Raw genomic sequence first — 13937 nt, forward strand, 5'->3', positions numbered from 1 at the left:
AAAGAATAATTCTTAGCCCGGGCTACTTCCACTAGTTTATGATATAATTGACTATAAATCACCAATAGTTTTTATTTATTAAAGAAAAGAAAAAACCCTAAGATTATAATGTGCTGAATAATAAGGTTATCTTATATTCGTTATTCAATCTAAGACAATTACCAAACTGTGGTCCCAAGGTATTGCTCTCTAATAGCTTTGTTCATGCATATATTATAGCGTTAGTGATGCACTCTATTATGTCCCTTACATGAAGAACAACAAATTTCATTCAAGAGATTAAGGCTATGTATTTTGGTAGAAAAGAATATACAATGAGCAAATGCAGCAGTGTAGCCACACAAAAAGGGAAAAAAAGTATCATATTTGGTTACATTACATATTTAAAAAGCATGTAGTTTTTCCAAATAAAAACTTCAAATGAGTACTCTCAAAAATATGAGAAAGGCAACGTTCTAAAAGACACATAAGAAGACATATTGTTCTCCCACCATGCTCTTAGTTGAAATGATGATAGAGGAGCAAGGGTTTAATTAATGTGTTCATAATCTTGGTGTGTAGCGCGGCTGAGTGCGAGGGGTGTCCCAGTCTGCGACGATGTGGTCGCGACTGATTTCCTTCAGTGAGCGACAACCACTCAAGGCCATGGTTAGTTCAAACTCGTCACGCAGCATTTGAAGCACTTTTCTCACACCAGCTTCTCCTTCAGCAGCCAAGGAGAACACCACAGGGCGCCCAATCTAACATAACATCAAATTTGCATGTCAAGTAACGTTAAATAATAATCATAGTTGAACATAAGTCACTCTATGTATATGTAGGAATTCAACTACATTACTATGGATTTAACTGTTAACTCATTCTTTTATAAGATTGTTTTGATTTATTTGTTTTTATTTTGTATTTTGTAATTATGGTTAGAATAATGAAATAATTTTATATATAATAAGTATGCAATTATTAATGTTACATGCATGTAATGACATATGTTAAGTTTAGTTTACATAATTTATCGATCCTTATTCTTGGTATCATTAAAAATTGATATTTTTATATATTAAATTTGACAAATTTTCCAAAATTCTATCAAATAGATATATTGACTAGTTTTTTGGTTTCTCATGGTATCCTCTAATTTTTGTCGTTGGCCAATAGGTTGTTGCATGCACAAGGTGGGATTCAAACCCCTAACACTTGCAAACAGACTAGTGAGCTAACCACTAGACCAACCCAACTTGGTTATATGTTGACTAGTTTAGTTGTAAAAAAAATAACCTACTACAAACTTAATTAAAGAAATTTGATTTTATTTCTAATAATGTTTGATGTTAGATTGGATTTTTATAGGTTAAACTTTAAAGTAAAAGATTATGTTTTTAATTGATTGGATTGCATTAATAACATAGAATTGAAGTATAAAAATTTACTTTCGAAAGAAAATAAATCAAGTGAACTCCAAAAACAATGTTGAAACCCTCATGAAATAGGGAATGATGGGTTAACTCGTCTTGGAACAAGCTACTGAAAAACAGAGTAAGACCAATAGCATGTTCTATTCTAATGCAGTATACTGTTGCCTTAAAAACAGAGTAAAAGCAAGTATTCAATCTTGGGAAGAGTTTAAGATATACTCACAAATATGCCAGAGGCACCAAGTGCCAATGCCTTGAAGACATCAGTGCCACGGCGCACACCACCATCCAAGAACACTGGAACACGCCCTTGAGCAGCTTTAACAACCTAAGCAGTTTTCATAACACGATTCACAATTCCATCCTTACCATGCTTTTCTACAATATTTTTAACTAGGAAAATGTTCTCTAAATATTAAGTGTACCTCTTCCAAGGCAGAGATAGTGGCAGGGACATAGTCAAGTTGGCGTGCACCATGGTTGGACACTATTATTCCAGCTGCACCACTTTGTACTGCTATCCTTGCTGCCAAATTTAACATAAATTAAAGTATTAATATTAAAATCTTCTTCATAGAGGGACAATTTGGATAGAATAAAACAATGAATTAGTTCTAAATATCTTTTGGAAATTGATAATGTCACTCCAAATATGATTTTTTACATTGTATGTTTTCATGAAATTGTAAAAAAAAGAAGTAGCAATATCCATTCTTTATCTGTTGAGTCATCACTTTAGTCTATAATCTTTGTTTATTAGTCATTAGTCTCTAAACTGTTAAACTATAAGACAAATTAACTCCCTAAACCTGTAAAAAAATATATTTTAGAATCTATTCAAAAGTCAAAACTATCAAAACAAAATGATTACTCAAAAAAAAAAAAAAAGTTAGGAGAATTTGAGGCTTTCCTCGGATGAATAGATATGAATAAGTATTTATTATTATTGAATTTGGTTTTCCTTACTGTCCTCAGCAGTCAGAACACCCTTAACCAGAATTGGCAGCTTGGTGATTGTCTGAAGCCACTTGACATCCTGCACAATTTACAAACATCACTTAGGTATATGGGAGCCGCAATATGTGCTGAACCAAGCTTCTCTAAAACAAAGACAGAAAAATGAAAAGAAAAAATGTACCTTCCAGCTGAGAGTACGATCAATTTGTCCAGCAACATATGAAGCAAGTCCAGAATCATCAGCCTGGAATTAAAAGGACCAAGGTAAACAACTTATAACAATAAAAGAAAGTAAAATCAAATAATTTTATAACAACTTATCTTACTTTGTCCATCTTTCCAAGGTCAAGACCTTCAAAGTTCTTCAATGTCAAAAATGGTGGCAATGTGAATCTGTTAAGACACAAATTTATTGTCATAAGCATTTTTCCAATTTTACGTTTTCTTTTAAAAAATCCTGAAAACAAACGAAAGATTTTGTTGTTACCTGTTCTTGATATCGGCTTCTCTGCGGCCGAGCCTTGGGGTGTCAACAGTGAGGGCAATAGCCTTGAATCCGGCCCTTTCGGCCCTTCTCACCAGCTGAGCAACCACATTCCTGTCCTTGTACACCTAAACAAAATGGTGAAAGGTAAATAAGATCATCACAAGCATTTGAATGGAACTGAAAGAAAGTTTTTGAAGCTTACATAGAGCTGGAAAAAGCGAATTCCGGGTCCGGTTGAAGCAACCTCTTCAACACTTGAAGTAGCCCATGATGACAGAGTCTGAAACAATCACAATACTAATTGTGTAAATAGAGAACATAAATCCTTATAATGTCAAAGCTCATTAGCCACAAATATGTCACAGCTCATAAGCATGTATAATATTTGGAGTGATCATAGAATGTAATTTTGTCTATCTGTGAAAAATTGGTGATTAACAACAACAATGTTTCTAGTTCAAGGTCTCTAATTATGTTGAATATAAACATAAAAAAAAAAGGAAATTTTTACCATGATCGTTCCAGCAGCTGATGCAGCTCTTGCTGTTGCATATTCTCCTACAAATATGAAGGGAAAAAATATCATCCAACTCATTCAAAACCTAAGGAAAAACCATGTTTGGACTATTTTGTGTTCACGCATCTTTTATATACGTTTTTTTTAATCTTCTCTCGATCTTACTTCTTATTAATCAATTTCAATACCAAAACTAAAAGATGTATAAAAAAATGTACAAAAGTTAGTACATATAGCATTCTCTAAAACCAAAACCTAGTGGATCAAGTAATGATCCAATATTTGTTTCTAAATCTAACAAGTATCAAACTCATATAAATTCTAAAAAGTTTTAGCTAGTAATGCAAAATTGCAAATGATTCAAGCCTTTTCATGATTAGTTTCTCTACGGTGAGCAAACTACCAAAAATTCTTTCCAAATAATTTATTTGTCGACAAAAAATACTTCCAAAAAATGAAAACAACAAAAATGTTTTTAAAAAAATTAAAAGGTAATACAAGTATCTCAACATAAAGTGAATATAAAAACAAATTTACATTCTATGGGATACTTTTGTCATGCTTTAAAGTTTTTTAAAAATATTTTTACTTTTAAATCGGAGTTATGTTTGTAGTTAACTAAATTTCTAGGGGTATTTTTCTCTAGAATATATCATTTAATAATATGCATCATTAATTCTATTATAAGGATTTCTCTTGCACTAACTAGAATTGTAACTCTGCCGAAATTCTAAATCAATCAATAAATTAGTAGAAATTAATGGATTATTATCTTCTTTTAGTTTTGTCTTGCATTCATAATTGTATAATACCAACCTTATAAAAAGCTTTCAATTTCAGTGTTTATTTCCGTACATAAATGAAAGTGCCAGTAATCATAATCAGATACTCTATCAAGTACCATGAATGCATGAATGTGACATAATCTATATGCTCTCTCTTAATGCTGTCTCACTCTCGTGAAACTAGTATTCTCATAAAATATTTTCATTGTGATATGTTCAACAGAGGAAAAATTGGACATTATTTAATGTTTTATAAGACAATTCAATATGGTCACCATATTAGATTGTTTTACGAAGATCTAATTTTTCCTTCCAATTAAAATCATTTTCGAAAAACAGACAATAATAGCACAAACACAATTACTGTTTTCTTTTTTTTTTTCATCACAAGATTCTAAAAACTCAAATCAAACGCATAATTCTGTTTTTTACCCTAAACCGATACTCATTACTTTGTCGACAGAGAGTATGTGTTAACTCGATGTAAAAGACAAAAATGTGTACAAATAACACAAGTCAAAAGACAATTATACCCTCAGGATGAGCCATTTTCTGCATGGCTGTTGGGGCAATCATGATTGGCATGGAAATTTTGAAGCCCAGAACGGTGGTTGACATGTCTATCTTGCTCACATCAATAAGAATACGTGGCCGGAACCTGCATGTTTTTGTCAATCATATATTATATTATTTTTCAGGACATTTAAGTTTTCATTCCTTGGAAATAAAATATATATATATCAAGGGACCACACAACAAAATCAACATTGTTTTTTCAAACAAATAAAAAAATAAAGAGGAAAAATTAAGAAAAGTTGTTACAAAATTCTTGAAAATGCATTTCTGTTTTCTTGGAGAGTCCACTGGTCTTCTGCACCAGATGCATAGTAATCAAACACCATCTTTGGCAATTTCTGCTTTGCAATTGCCTCATACTCACTGACATTGGTTATCTCCATTTTTCAGACTTTTTCTTGAATCTTCCTTCAGTAATCCTACAAGATTATCAGATGTCAATGTTTGCATTCTAAATTAGCCATCCGTATAAAATATATATTAAAAATAAATTAAATAATACATATATTTATAATATACAGGAATTAATTTGATAGCTAATTTTTTGTATGTATAATATTTTTGATATTTTTTAGTGTCAAAATTTCTAAACAGTGATTTGTTTTCAAAAGAAAAGTGGTTCAAATGGAAAGTAAAACTTTAAAACAAAATAGCAGTAGTAAAACTGTAAACCCGGTTGAACCCAGGACTATAGTCTATACTATTAAACCATACATATCTGGTTTAATATTCAGTCCGATTTTTATTTTTTACAACGTTTTGCAGAAGAAATTAAATCAAATGTTACGTATATACATCTCTGCTTCGTTTAAAGGATGAAAAGAACACTGCAAAATCAAAACTTCATGCTATAGTCTTGCTCTAATAAATTAACATCCCTTTCCTCTCTAATCATTAGATGGCTGAATTTTTCTTCTTAAAAAATCGCGAAAACAAACTGAGGCAATAAGTTTTCTTCACCAGCAAACTCCCACATCATTTTAAAATTTCCTCAAACCTTATCAAATATATATATCAAAGCATACATACATCATATATAATAAAAAGAAATAAAGGACAAAAGCGACACTTAAAAAAGCCATGCACACACAGAAACATTACTCTTCAATGATCTTTACCTATAATAATAAAGTATATATATGATTATATGTTGTTAGAAAATTAAAGAAGCATGGTTAAATTCAAAGGCCAACGTGATGGTACTATATATATAGCTAGGCAAGTAGTAATAATAAATAATAAAAAGCATAAACTATATAATTATTGGAGTGTGGGAACAAAAATCAGACCTTGGTTTTGGGAAACTATGCAGCAGTGTGCATGGAGATAGAAAAGGAACCAGTGAAGATAGAGGAAGATAATAAAACCGAACAACACACTATAAAGTGTTGAAATAATAGCTATAGTAGATAGATACGATATGTAGCATGGTGACAAAGCGTGGTGTGGGCCACAAACTTGTTATCAATAATAATATCGTGATATATTTTGTGTATAATATGAAATATAAGGGATCCAGTTAGAATTTTTATTTCTATTTTTTTTCAAGTGGATGAGCTTTTGGAGGTGAGGATTATTTTGGAGCCCAAGAATCTAATCAAGAAAGTGAGGTGCCTATCAGCCACAAACAATTTGTGTGTTTCACAGCCCCCCTTCTACATTATCATCACTCTCTTAATATGACAAAGAATATCCATAAAACAAAATTAATATAAAGGGAAAATAATTTATTAGTTTGAGAGTTTCAGCGAGCAGTGCATCTATCTCTTGAAAATTGTTATTTTGCCTTTTGTATGATGCATAGTGATACAAGTGGATTGGCCAAAACTATACTATACACAATCCGGTTCTTTGCTTATAATAATAATTATTATATTATATACTGGTCGTAAAAGGTTATTGAGCACTAGTATTAATAATAGATGTAAATTGATTCAATATTTATCAAGGTTTAATTAATTTGATCAAACTAACCCACTTTTTAATAAATGTCGAATAAATTTTGATATGTCATAGTTAGAATGATGAGCCCTCAAATCTTTTAATATATATATATAAAAGAGTAATTACCCGTACCAGATAAAATTAAAATTAAAATTTTAAGTTATTTTGTTAAAATTAATTTGAATTATAATAATTTGACTAATAAAAAAGTAATAAGTTATGTATTGTTTGTTTTTTCTTAATTTAGTATTAATTGTATTATTAACTCTATTAACCGATTTTAGTAATCTACTTTTTTTAATAAATAAGACATATATATTGAATGTGACCATAAATAATCTAGTAATACCTAAATCCACCAATAAATTGTTATATGTGTAAAAACATATCAAAATCAGCTGAAAATGAACAACAAATTACTAGAGAATTTTAATGCAGAAAGTTCTCTAATAAATAATAAATAATTTAAACCCACTAAATAACAACTCAACACTATCCTTTGATGTCTGCAAAATATATACCTAAAACAATACTATATCAATGTTAGTATACAAAATTATATGATTAACGTAATTGCAAAATTGTTTATCAGAAGAATAAAATAATATGGATTTTTATGATAATTCTAAAATTTTGAAGCTATAAATGTACAATAAGAATGCATTACCCATTAGCATTTAGAATTTGTCAATTTTTTAAATTGATAGAAATAAATTTTAATAAATTAATAAATTTAATTAAGAGATTTTGTTTTTACCTTTTCATTATAAGCTCTCAAAAACTTCTCTATATACCACATTCATCATGCAGTTATCTTCCAAGTGTCTGTGATCTTGCAACAGCACTCGCAGACCATCTTTACTCGTTACTCTTTCCTTTATTTTCCAAACTTTTTCATTACATAATCTACCATAGGTAATACTATTGATAGAATCGTAGACCATTCATTAGGTATGAAAAATAATAAACAGAAAAAGAATTATGTTTGAGGTACGAATTTTCTAGATGATAAATAATTGTACAATTCACTATTACTCCTTATATATATATATACACACACACACTCATTGTACACAGTAATAATTAGCCAATATTTTTAATGGAGATACTTGCTACAATTAGGTAAAAATTATGCCATTATCTTTTATTAACCTTTATGATTAATTCAATGGAGATACTTGCTCAATATATATGTTATCTACATTAATTATGTGCCAATATTTTTAGAAAAGAACTAAAAGAAGAGATATATAAATATATATATAATATTATTGATCTATAAGAAACAGATATAAATTGCTATATTCTTTTTTATTATATTATACAACTTAAAGTTATAGTATCATGTTATTATTAATTATAGATACTTGCTACAATTATATCAAATTTAATTATGACTGTAAACAAATAAAATAGATAACAATCAATATTTTTTTTATATTCAATATTTACTATAGATGTAAAAGATTAAAATAATTAATGAATAAAAATATAAGTAAAAAATAAAACATAATAATTAAAATTTAATTTGTTAACTAATTAATCTTGTGTCCAGACAATATTATTATTATTATTATTGTTATTATTATTATTATTATCCACTAATTAAAGCAGAAGATAAAGAACTATATAATTAACGAACCATTATTAGAATGAGTGAGAATTATAACATGAATTATTGTGGATACAACTATCTACTAATAAAATTATTGCACATGAATGAGAATTAGAACTATATCAATTAATATAATTAGAATGGATAAACATATCGATTATTGATAATTAGTTTAATAATGCATTGAATATTAATTTGATATAATTATAATTGTCACGGCCCAAAATGAGCCATGACCGGCGCTCAGGAAAATAGTCCCTTAACAAGCCTAAACCGACTCAATTATAAGTTGAATAAGAAAGTTATAAATATTTTACAAATTCTAAAATAATTAGTTATATATATATTCAACAAAAATAAAATAATTACAAATTGTTAGATCCTGCTTGTGACATATGGAGCATATACATCTAGAAACTCGACAAAGAATACGTATTCGCTGCAGATTGTTACTCTTGAGTAAAAAGTCTCACATAGTCAAGTATTTGTTCCTGAAAAATATTTTTTAAAAAAAAAAGGATGAATTTTACAACTCAGTGACTAGACAGTACATTTATAATCGACATGAGACCATATAAACATTATTATCAAAGTAACTTTAATTAGAAAATAATAGTTAACAATAATAAGTGAATCAATAAGGGAGTTCTCATACAGAAATCAAATCAAAAGTCCACACATGGGCGGCTCCACCTCTATGGGTAGCCCTTTCCTCTTGTGTGTCCTAACAGAATAACAGATCTAACGTGTGGCCTACACGTTAGGCTAGCAACACCCCTACTAGCTGGAGTCTGAGTCAGATGCATCTAAGTTAACGTCATAACTGCCGTTAACTACGGTTTTCTAATACGAGCCTCCCAAACCAATTCAAAACATATAGTTTCAAATGCAATAAATCTTTAATCTCTCAAATATATAAGGTATCGAATCAAATCAATCAGATAATACTTTCTTATCAGAAATATTTTCACATCATACTTTTTCAATCATAGAAACATATTTCATAATTTCTAAGTGAGTGCCAACAAATACTTTAATACTTCAAAAGCATATATTCAAATAAAATCAATATTCTAAAATAATATAAAGTTTTATCAAACATATATATAGTCTCATGTAAAAATTCCTAATATATGAATTTTATAAGAAGAATTATTCAGCTATAATAAATCAAGTATTATAATCAAATCAAAGTTCTTCAATAATAGTTTTATAAATATAATTAAAAACTCATAATAGTATAAACCAAAAGCTTAACGGTTATAAATGTAAAGCCTACTCACAGCATGGTCCTAACGGACCGAAGAGACCAACCCAGAGTGCGTCTCACGACAGCGACAATGACCACAACACCAGGCAGTCATTTCAAATCGAATATAGAGACAAAGGCAGATAAAATTCTGGAAGATCCAAAACAGAACAAAGACAAAAATAAATCAAAACAAGGACAAGGTAGAAAAATGAATTAGTGGCAGAGATAAGGTGAAAACAGGATAGACTAAGGGAAGAAGCTAGACCAGAACAGTGGCAAGGTAGTGTTGCCGGTGAGTTTGGAAGCTCCGGCGTGTTTTTCGGCGACGGTACTGCCGTTCCTGGCGACTAGAGGCATGGCGACGAGTCTCCTCCTCCGGTGAGTTCCTCCTCCCCCCTCTGTTCGTGAATGGTGATGTTTCTCTTTCTGCGAACTCTCTCGTTCTCTCTCTCCCGCTAGAGCTCCTCTTCCCGGAAACCCAACAGTGGCAGCGGCGGTGCAGCAGCTTGGCGATGGGGTCTCCATCGGCAAAGACGGATCTGATGACGATGAGACTGACCGCGTCCCTCTTCCTCGCGGGTCCTCCTCCTTCTCGGCGACCATGATGGCGGCACCGCAAAACGCTAATGGCAGCGACATTCCTCCAGCTTCATTCAACTCGCAGACTCTCTCTTTCTCTAGGGTTGACGTCGATGGCGACTTGGTAGCAGCAAAACTTCGGCGGCGAGGCGTGGAGGCAGCAGCCCCTTCTACCGTTCTCTCTTTTTTTTCTGCGTGGGTGTATTTGTGTATGGTGTGAGTTTTGAAAAGAAGGGGGCTGTGGTTGATGAGGAAGAGTGGAAGTTGTTTAGTAATTTAGGGTTAGGGTTGGGTAAGAGGAATAAAGGTAATGTAGGAATTTTGATAAAATTAAAGGGTAGGATAGTAATAATAGAAAAAAAAAAGCTTGGGACATTACATTCTACCCTTCTTACAAAAATTTTCGCCCTCGAAAATTGATACAGTGTACAAAAGAAGGTAACCAAAGTCAATGACAAATTTTTTTTTTTTTAAAGATTTAAGAGAATGTTTCAGAACACAATCAGGTAAGATATCCATCAACAATGGATGCAACTAAGAGAGAATCATTTCACAATCTCAAAGAAAAGATATGAGACAAACACTTCAAGCATAAATACTATCACGTCAACAAATTTAAATTGAAACAAAAGATGCAAAATTTATGAATTAGAGTAATAGGGATCAGGGGCAAATGTTTTTCCATCAAGAATCTTAAAGGATACCTAAGTACACAACCAAGCAAGGATATGTATAAGCAGAAAGACAAAATCGACAACACATTCTGGAATAGGCGACTTAACAGTAACTATCACAAAATCAGTATGCTTCTTTTCCCTTTCTTTAGAAACCTTCGACTAAGTACCTTTAGATTATTATCATGACCTTGGATATTAAGTAACCATGTCATTAATAGATAGATTATGTAAAACATGATGAAAGAATATAAGCAATCATCTCATTATCCTCTAAGCCAACATTTACATGTACATCTATCTTATTATCATTGTAAAATACACTCAAATATTTTCATATGATCCCATAGAGCCCATATAAGATAAATGAAATAAAACTAAAATTTGACGTGATTGCAATTAACTTAAACTAACATTAGTTATAATAACTGCTACTTTTTATTTTGTCTAAATCTTTAAACGTAATTTTGGGTTCCCTTTATTTCCACATCTCACCAACCTTTTATCAGCAATTGCCATAACAATAAATATTCTCAAAAACATTTGATGATAGTATAGAAAATCTATTTCTTAAATTCCATATCCAACATAATCACCAAAGCAACATTGGCAGCCCAATCTCAAATTTGTTTTTAAAATACCAAATGATTTCGAAATTGCACAAGCTTTACGCCCAAACGACCGTCTCGGATTAAGCTTTCTAAATAACCAAAAATCATACTTTTTTGCTTATTCTAACTTTGGGAATAGAAGCAAAACCATGACTGGTCTGCAGTGCCTTAAAAACCAGAAAACAGCAGCAGCCTATGATATTCAAAATTCATTATAAAATCCAAATTAAATCCAATGACCTTAAAAATTAACATGGTTCAACTTCACTCATCCAGGTTTTCTTTCCAATTGGTTCCGAGTTAATATCATTTTTAATAAAGGAGTTATGTAACTCGGAAGTTGAGTAGTTTTCTGCAGAATTCTGTCTAAAAGCCAATGAATATATTCTCTTCCAAGTCCCATAACTCACTCATTAAAACATGAAAAATCCTGAAATTTGAATCATATATACTAAACAAACTCAACTTTTACCTCCAATTGATTGCATCTCAATATCACTTCAGAATTAAAAATTATAAAGTCTCAAAGTTACTGACTTAGAAAACAGAACCTGATTTTTTTTACTGCATAATATATCTTATTTCAAAAATCCATATCTTTAAAACCACAACTCCACAAATTCTGACTTTTTTATGAAATTGAAGTGATAAGACTAAAATTTCATTTAAAATTGGTTTCATTTCAAAATTCAAACTGGAGAATTTCCAGTAGAGAAAACAAGCTACTGTTGTGTTAAGCATTCTGCAGAAAAATCAGGTTTGACATCCATAATTCAAAAATTCACCATAAATCATAAACTTAATGAAAAAGTCTTAAATTCACCAGTCCAGCTCCCTATATTCCCAAGCTTAATCCAGACTTGGTCCTATACAATTCCGATAATCACAGAATTAGTTATAGATTTTCAAAGTTTCTAGCTTCATTAAAAAAAATGCAAAAAACCAGGTTTCACGATTTAACTTTGAAAAATCATAACTAATATTCCAGTTATACAAAACCTTCAAAATGGAATCTTAACAATTTTACTTATTCTACCTTACTTGGCTTTTAATCTCGTATCATTTCAATCACTATTGAGTAACTGGTTCACTTTCCAAATTTGCCGTTGAATTCAAAATTCAGATTTCCAACAAGTTAGTTCAACTTTTCAAAATCCAACTCTCCAACTATCCTCTAAACCTAACTCCAATCAATTTACCAACTAAGTCGTTACAATAACCAGTTCAACAGTAATCAACTAATATAATCCATCAGGATTCAACAATCACAGCAATTATTGGTCAAACAATTCACAATTCGCATAATCAATCCATATCACTAATTTTTAATTCCAATCACACGTCACAAGTACAATTCAGCATTCATATCATCAATTAATCACTCACAACAATTAAAGCTATTTGCAATTTACTCAATAAATTTTGTGGACATTCTTAAATTAAAATTGTTTAATTAAACCCCCTACATATGCAACAATTCAAGGTTTAAACCATAACATGGTTAACTTGCACAAGGTAAAGCAACTTCAAGCAAAAATGCTTTTTCAGATCATAAATTTGGAACTAAGAAACAGCTGAAAATCAGTAAACGGATTAGGAACTTGTGAGTAAAGGGTCTTCAATGAAAATCCAAACAAGCAAAGCATTGCAGAAGTGTAAGGATAAAACTTGCATTGATTAAAAGTTTAAAACAAAGGTCTATAAAGGAAGGAAGCTTGAACATTCAAAGCACTTTCCCGTACAATAAATAATGTTACAGTATTAAAAAAAAATCAAACAAATAAAATACACAAAAAGAGAGAACAAACCAACAAGTATATATTCAAAACTTTTGAAAGGTATTGAAAACAATGCTCAACTCGGGTGTTGAAAAACAACAAAGAATCTTAGATTTCAGAACATGATTGAAAAACAAATGAAGGAGGAAAGAAAGACCCTTCTTCAGAATTCAATGCAATATTCAGTACACAATAAACTAAATTGGTTTGAGTTGTTTTTCACAACAAGGTAAGAGTATTAATCCAAAGCAGCATCAACTAGTAGAAAAACGAAAAAGGAAAAGAAAAAAAAAAAGAAATCATGGGTTTTGAAAAAGTGATTACTACATAGAAATTTCTATTCAAAAAAATTCATGCCCCCTAATTTGCGTGCTATTTTGAGTCATTTTACCATGAGAAATATGAAGTGTGTAACTGAGCAGAAATAAAATGAGTTAAAAATTGAAATCAAAATTTCAGAATCAAAGGAACCCTAAGATTGAAAAGGGAAGAACTTGAAGGTTCCCAGAAGAAATAGTGCCCTTGAAAGAAAAGCCACGTTCAACAAACAAAGCCATAGCAGAACAGATTATCAAACAAAAAAAAAATTCAACTAAACTTTCAGATCGGAAAAGATCTTCAATTCAACTAACAGATCATAAAAAAAAAATTTTGCCACACCTAAATAGAGAATATTATAATTCCAATCTAGCAAACAAGAATAACACCCCATGCATATATTCGTCACGTAGTTCTTCTACCTAAGCAACC

General features: G+C 30.7%; 1 protein-coding gene across 2 annotated transcripts in view; it reads right to left on the minus strand.

The window, feature by feature from the left end:
* Window positions 1-265: 265 nt before the first annotated feature.
* LOC112771644 (glycolate oxidase 1) overlaps window positions 266-13937 on the minus strand; it is a 121901-nt gene continuing 108229 nt past the window's right edge. The window contains exons 1-12 of one of the 2 annotated variants that reach the window (XM_025816426.2): window positions 6024-6611; window positions 4981-5153; window positions 4692-4816; window positions 3368-3414; window positions 3059-3136; window positions 2857-2981; window positions 2696-2762; window positions 2551-2613; window positions 2379-2448; window positions 1838-1938; window positions 1636-1740; window positions 266-740 (exon numbers count right to left, since the gene is read on the minus strand). In XM_025816426.2, the coding sequence (XP_025672211.1) occupies window positions 543-740; window positions 1636-1740; window positions 1838-1938; window positions 2379-2448; window positions 2551-2613; window positions 2696-2762; window positions 2857-2981; window positions 3059-3136; window positions 3368-3414; window positions 4692-4816; window positions 4981-5117 (1116 nt within the window). In that variant the 5' untranslated portion in view covers window positions 5118-5153; window positions 6024-6611 and the 3' untranslated portion in view covers window positions 266-542. Of the gene's footprint in view, window positions 741-1635; window positions 1741-1837; window positions 1939-2378; window positions 2449-2550; window positions 2614-2695; window positions 2763-2856; window positions 2982-3058; window positions 3137-3367; window positions 3415-4691; window positions 4817-4980; window positions 5186-6023; window positions 6612-13937 lie in introns of those variants that run through there. The other variant, XM_072225782.1, reaches the window with a different exon arrangement.

The sequence above is a fragment of the Arachis hypogaea genome, chromosome 18 (genome assembly GCF_003086295.3).
Source record: "Arachis hypogaea cultivar Tifrunner chromosome 18, arahy.Tifrunner.gnm2.J5K5, whole genome shotgun sequence".
In the NCBI taxonomy this organism is placed as follows: Eukaryota; Viridiplantae; Streptophyta; class Magnoliopsida; order Fabales; family Fabaceae; genus Arachis; species Arachis hypogaea.